This window comes from Rhinolophus ferrumequinum, chromosome 18, assembly GCF_004115265.2.
Source record: "Rhinolophus ferrumequinum isolate MPI-CBG mRhiFer1 chromosome 18, mRhiFer1_v1.p, whole genome shotgun sequence".
In the NCBI taxonomy this organism is placed as follows: Eukaryota; Metazoa; Chordata; class Mammalia; order Chiroptera; family Rhinolophidae; genus Rhinolophus; species Rhinolophus ferrumequinum.
The window spans coordinates 53076104-53083155 of NC_046301.1; the positions used below are offsets into that span (position 1 = coordinate 53076104).

Genomic DNA, 7052 nt, shown 5'->3' on the forward strand with positions numbered 1-7052 from the left:
TTTTTTTTTTTTTTTTTTTTAGTGATTAATAGAAAAAAAATGACAAAATATTTAAACAAATATTTACTAGACTTCAACACAGCACAATTTAAACTAACAGATCTATTTAGAATACTGCTTCCAGTGCTTGCAAAAATACATTTTCCCCCCCAAGAAACCTATTGTCTCACACAAGAATCTTACCGTTACTTGCTCTATACTCAGCCTACTAAACTAACCAGATTCAAGATATGAAAGAAAAAAAATGAACTCAGTGTTTATGTCTTTCTTTTATAAAATTTTATTTTAACAAAACTCAAGAGTTCAGATAAAATATAAGTGAAATTTCAGTGTTCCCAACCTCTAAATATAACTCACCCTCATAGAGCAAATATACATACATTTTTTCACAAATTAGTGAAGGCCTCCTGAGTAATCATTATGTGTGCTGTTTACTGTAACCCAGTAGATATTGCACTTACCAATTTCTGCAATTTATATTTTTCCCTCCATAGCTATTTGTATTAGTGATCCTGCTAGATCTTATTTTTATTTGAAGTACACACTACAATAAATGTTTCCATATTATTAGGAAAAATTAGCAAAAAAATTAAACAAAAGTTATTAAAAAAACACACCATTTATTTATTTTCAACAGATTTTAAATCAATGATCAAACTGGCAGCCTGAAGACGTGTTTTGTTTGATGGGGGTTTTTTTCCAACAAAGTGTTCACAGATTTTTTTGAATTTTGAATGACTTTAGGTGGACTTGTATTCTCCAGTTTGTCATAGGCCCCTCCAACCCTCTTATATAATATCTGACATTCATATATTCATGGTACCTCCGTAGCCCAGTGGGTACTTGAGTTTCACAATTCTTACTTTGTGTGGATAAACCAAAATAAATAAATAAATAAATAAATAAATAAATAAATAAATAAATAAATAAATAATTTCTATTTGCAGAAAACTTCTGCCTGTCTTCCAAAATGAACTCTAAAGTGAGTAATGGACTGTTCTCCAAGACAACTAAACGTTTGGCATGTTGACTTAAAAATATTTGTTCGGGTTTTTGTCCATGATAGAATCTTCTAAATGAAGGGAATAGAATGTTGTGTCATATATTTGATTTATTTCACTAAGTTGTGTTCACAGCCACATTGGGTAATTTTGCATTATCAAAGTATGCATACTTTATACTTACATGGTTATTTTCAATTGTATTTTTTAAAATATATTCTAAGAAAATAAAATGCTTAAATGAAATATTATTAATAACATTTATGTAACTTTCCAGACTTCCCTTTAAAAAAAATCTCAAAATACTTTATAATATTTTACAGATAATTTATCAAATGTCTTTATAGTATAAAAAATCCACATAGTCTCATAGAATGACCGTGGGAAATTGATACTCATAATCTAGGGTATTAAATCTCCAAGAACACATTCTTTTCTTAACACAACTGACCTTTACTCGTGTTAAAAACTTTCTATTTAATACTTTGGGAAATAGTTGTGCGATACGTTGATGGAATTAAATAAATGAAAGAATTTGGGAACTTGAAGAAAAATGTTAAGTGGTTCCTATTTCTCCCATCTTTTTTTCATGTGAACACTGCCTCACAGCTCATTTTAAAATTATCATGTTTACCAGTTGTTTGGATTTATTAGAGCTCCCCTCAGCCAAAATAATAGGGAGCTACCTGTGTTTATATTAACTGCTTTCCTGTCGGCCCCTAGTCGTTTGTATTATGATGCTGTGAATATTTTTTTCCCTCTAATTCCCATCTTTACTCCCAGTCCAACTCTAGTTTGTTTTTATTTTCTCTTCCTTTATCTAAAAGGGTAAGCAAACATTAATTTGCAAAGGACCTGGGGAGTAATGCATACAAGATGACCTCTTAAGGCTTTTTCCTACTCTACCATTCCTTCATCAAGTCTTAAAATCTTGTTAGTGTCATACCATTATGGTTTATTCAAATATATATCCTGAAAAATGAAAATGATAGAATTAGTTTAAATGGAAAATATTTAAAATATTTTTCTGAGATATAATGTAAGAGACATATAAAGAGTAGCAATACCCCCTGAGTTAGTTGGTTCCAACCTGATTAAACACCAGAATTGTCTAGGGAGATTTTAAAATTACTGATGTCTAGATACATCACCCAGAAATTCTGATTTAATTGGTTTGGAGTGCAGCCTGGATGTGAGATTTTTTGCAACTCCCTAGATGACTCTAAAGTACAACCCATGTTGAGAACCACTGCCTATCTGCAGATGATTATCTGGTCTTAACTTTGACTTAAAATCAATGCATACATTTAAAAAATACAGCTTCCCAGGGCCTGGCTCCGGCGGTTAGAGCTCCATGCTCCTAACTCCGAAGGCTGCCGGTTTGAGTCCCACCTGGGTCAGTGGGCTCTCAACCACAAGGTTGCCAGTTCAACTCCTTGAGTCCCGCAAGGGATGGTGGGCAGCGCCCCCTGCAACTAAGATTGAACACGGCACCTTGAGCTGAGCTGCAGCTGAGCTCCCGAATGGTTCAGTTGGTTGGAGCACCTCCTCTCAAAAAACAAGGTTGCCTGTTAGACTCCCACAAGGGATGGTGGGCTGTGCCCCCTGCAACTAGAAAATGGCAACTGGCAACTGGCAACTGGACCTGGAGCTGAGCTGCGCCCTTCACAAAGTCCTGTTCCCCATCCCCAATAAAATCTTTAAAAAAAAAAAAAAAGAATACAGCTTCCCAGACTACTTCCAGAGATTCAAATTCAACATATTTGGGATGCAACCCAGCATTGTTGTTGTTGTTGTTGTTGTTTTGTTTTTGTTTTTGTTTTCCAGTGTCATGATTTTAATATGAAGTCAGTGTTAAGAATTATTGCTCAAGAATCAAGATGTTTAACACGGCAGCATGGGAAATTGTAGTCACACAACAGCCTAGCCAACTGTCCCCCCCGTGTCTTTCCTTACGGAAAGAAGAGTCTGTGAGACTGTGCCTTTCTGGGACTCTGTTCCATCCTTGTGTTTACACCTTATGTCTCTCTGTCTGATCTCCGAAAGATGGTTTGCAGCCAAAGACGGGTAAGAGATCTTGTGGGAGATACAACCCAAGTCAGGCGGAACCTAGTGGAGACGCCCGACGTGATGCCTTAGAAAAATATGGGAAGGGGCCTTGCCTCCCCTTCCCCCTGCCTAGGAAAAGCCGTTGCTGGCTCTGGCTTTTCCTTTGCACCTGTTTGTGAGAGAAGTCGTGAGGACAATAAAGATCAGTTCTCTCCACTTGTATCAACGGAACTGTTACAATATGAGAGACTTGACCCTGAGAGGGTACATACCGTAATTAAGACATCATGGGACCTGGTGCTTCTGCTGTTTACAGACAAAGGGTGATTGGAGTAAACATTTTTCTGCTATGATGTATGAGTCTCACAGACCGTGTAAGAAACAATTTTACTTGTATGAGTATCAGTAAAAGCCTCCAGTGGTCCAATTAGGGACTCTATTCCTCTGAGACTGTGAGGCCCCCTAGCCTTCGGAGAGATTTAACTACATTAAGTCTCTGTTTGTTTCTTTCTTAAAAACTTAACCCAAAGCCGCCCCTTCTCTTTTCCTCACTGTGTGTGTGGGGCAGGACGTGACAGGAAATGATATACTGTCATAGTGTTTTGTTTTCTGATGAGAAGCTATAAATCTTGACCACTAGGAAAGCTCAGTGGGACAAATTTAGTTTTATAACTAAAGTAAGTAAATTAATTTTGTTTTAAAAGTTATTATTTATAGTAACAGTAATAGTACTTTAGGGTAAACTGGGGAAATTGCCAATGAATGGTTTTACATTTGTTCTTCCTGTAATTTTTGGTTACATTTGTCATTGTATTTCTATCTATAAGTAAGAATTTTTCATTGCTCTGAGAAAGTCTATGGTGACATAGTGCTGCCATATCAGATTTAACGCGACTGGAATAAAAAAGTGACTTTGGACCATTTCTACTAATGCTCTGCTGTAAAGAGTGATGTCTCAGACATCACATGGTAATGCATACGAAAGAAGCACAACCTCACAAATAGCTTCCTGTAACATACGGATACAAGATTACTTCCTTGTAAGTCCCCTTTTGAACTTACAAGGAAAGGTATGAAGACATTTGATTTTTAATAACGTTGAACATGCAAGTAACAAAATAAATCATTAAAACCCATTCAATTGGGCTGGAAGGAGACGGCCACGTGCAGAAGAAAGAGGCAGAACCACGCGGAGGAAGGAAGAGTGCGGAGGCACGTGGCAGGTCCCGAGGTTGTCTACTGGTCGCAGCCTCGCGACAGAGCCGCGCGCCACGTCTGGGTCCCTCTCGCCAGTTGCTGAGCCCGTTTCCGCCAGGAGGCGGGGCCAGGAGGCGTGGTCACGTGACGGGACGGCCAGGGGCGCGCAGCCAACGTTTGCTCCGCAGGAACCAGCGTTTACTCTGCGGGAACCGCCGTTTGCTCTGCAGAAACCATGGCCGACGACACCAAGCCCGATGCGGACACTGTGCAGGTACTGCGGGACATGGCCAACCGCCTGCGGATCCATTCCATCAGGGCCACGTGTGCCTCCAGCTCCGGCCACCCCACGTCGTGCTGCAGCGCCGCCGAGATCATGTCCGTGCTCTTCTTCCACACGATGAGGTATAAACCCACAGACCCAGACCACCCCGACAACGACAGGTTCATCCTCTCCAAGGGCCATGCAGCTCCAGTCCTCTATGCCGCCTGGGCAGAGGTGGGCGACATCAGCGAGTCCGACTTGCTGAACTTGAGGAAAATTCACTGTGACTTGGAGGGACATCCCACCCCACGACTGTCGTTTGTTGATGTGGCAACAGGATCTCTTGGGCAAGGACTAGGTGCTGCGTGTGGAATGGCTTATACTGGCAAGTACTTTGACAAGGCCAGTTACCGGGTGTTCTGCCTTATGGGAGATGGGGAATCCTCGGAAGGGTCCGTCTGGGAGGCTTTGGCCTTTGCTTCCCACTACAATTTGGACAATCTCGTAGCAGTGTTCGACGTGAACCGCTTGGGACAAAGTGGCGTTGCACCCCTTGAGCACTGCACCGACATCTATCAGAATCGCTGTGAAGCCTTTGGGTGGAATACTTACTTAGTGGATGGCCATGATGTGGAAGCGTTGTGCCAAGCATTTTGTCAAGCAGCTCAAATGAAGAACAAGCCCACTGCCATCATTGCAAAGACCTTCAAGAGCCGGGGTATTCCAAACGTTGAGGACGCGGACAGTTGGCATGGAAAGCCTGTGCCAAAAGAAAGAGCAGATGCAATCGTCGAATTAATTGAGAGTCAGATACAGACCAACAAGAATCTTATGCCGAAACCCCCTGTTGAAGACTCACCTCAGATCAGCATCAGGAATATAAAAATGACCCGTCTGCCTGATTATAAAGTTGGTGACAAGATAACTACTCAAAAAGCATGTGGTTTGGCTTTGGCTAAACTGAGCCATGAAAATAAAAGAGTTATTGTCCTGGATGGTGACACAAAGAACTCCACCTTTTCTGAGATATTCAAGAAAGAACATCCTGAGCGTTTTATTGAGTGTTTTATTGCTGAGCAAAACATGGTAAGCGTGGCATTAGGCTGTGCCGCACGTGGTCGAACCATTGCTTTTGTTAGTACCTTTGCTGCCTTTCTGACCCGAGCATTTGATCAGATCCGAATGGGAGGCATATCACAAGCCAATATCAATCTTATTGGTTCCCACTGCGGGGTGTCCATTGGTGAAGATGGACCCTCGCAGATGGCCCTGGAGGACCTAGCCATGTTCCGAAGCATTCCCAATTGCACTGTTTTCTATCCAAGTGATGCCATCTCGACAGAGCATGCTGTTTATCTGGCTGCGAATACCAAAGGGATGTGCTTCATTCGGATCAGCCGACCAGAAACTGAAGTTATTTATACTCCCCAAGAAAATTTTGAGATTGGACAGGCCAAGGTCATCCGCCACAGTGATAATGACAAAATCACAGTTATTGGAGCTGGAGTCACTCTGCATGAAGCCTTAGCAGCTGCTGACCATCTTTCTCAACAAGGTATTGCTGTTCGTGTCATTGACCCATTTACCATTAAACCTCTGGATGCTGCCACCATCATCTCCAGCGCAAAAGCTACAGGCGGCCAGGTTATCACAGTGGAGGATCACTACCAAGAAGGTGGCATTGGAGAAGCTGTCTGTGCAGCTGTCTCCAGGGAGCCTGACATCCTTGTTCATCAGCTGGCAGTGTCAGGAGTCCCTCGAAGTGGGAAACCTAGCGAATTGCTGGATATGTTTGGAATCAGTGCCAGACACATCATAGAGGCCGTGAAATATACTTTAAAGAATTAAAATGGCTGATTTCTTAAAAAGTCAGTCTGTTGGTTTTCGCCTTAAAATACTGTTATCTTTATATTACATTCGTTCTCGTTGTTACAAAACCATCATTTATATCTATACCGTTGTGCTTTTTTTAAAAGATATTTAACACGTTTCTTTATTCTTAATTTAGAAATTCAAGTTAATTACCCTTCTATTAAACGATGACTATACAAATATCACTTTCATTTTTGAATCATTAAAGTAGGTTTAAACAATTTTAAGTAACCAAATAACAAACAGCCACAATGTTTTCTGATAAGACTACAAATAACTGATTGGGTTGGGAATAACAGGTACCAGTTTCTTAAATGTGTGTAATTTCCTTGCAAGTAGAGAAAATGTGAATTGAACTGTAGACTTCAGTAGCCCAAGTTTTTTAAGCAAGTTCGAGCTGTCATGTAATGCAGTCCTACCGGCAACTTCCCAGATGTTTGACTACAGTTGCGTTGGGATTTCCTGTTTAACTCCATCTCTCCTCTACAGTTTAGAGGCTATGCAGCATCAGAGAAGGTTCTTAAGATACACCATACTTATTGCAGTGACTGTTTCATAAAGAGATGAAAACATAACTAGTTCTAGTCTGCACACTACACTGTTTGGTGAGGTTTCAGAAATGTTTCATTTTTTCAATGACAAAACCAGACTGCTAACTGGATTGTATT

At 40.7% G+C, this 7052-nt stretch overlaps 1 protein-coding gene across 2 annotated transcripts; it reads left to right on the plus strand.

The window, feature by feature from the left end:
* Positions 1-4460: 4460 nt before the first annotated feature.
* TKTL2 (transketolase like 2) lies at positions 4461-6395 on the plus strand. Of its 2 annotated transcripts, XM_033134925.1 has the most exons (2): positions 4486-4711; positions 4826-6360. In XM_033134925.1, exons 1-2 carry the CDS (start codon positions 4534-4536, stop codon positions 6358-6360), a joined length of 1713 nt encoding a protein of 570 aa, XP_032990816.1. In that variant the 5' UTR covers positions 4486-4533. The 2 variants fall into 2 exon arrangements, with proteins under 2 accessions (XP_032990815.1, XP_032990816.1); XM_033134924.1 differs by having other exon boundaries at positions 4461-6395.
* Positions 6396-7052: the final 657 nt, after the last annotated feature.

Bases quoted from the DNA above. Each gene is read 5' to 3' on its own strand.
- TKTL2 (XM_033134924.1), top strand. From the start codon at position 4,483: ATGGCCGACGACACCAAGCCCGATGCGGACACTGTGCAGGTACTGCGG.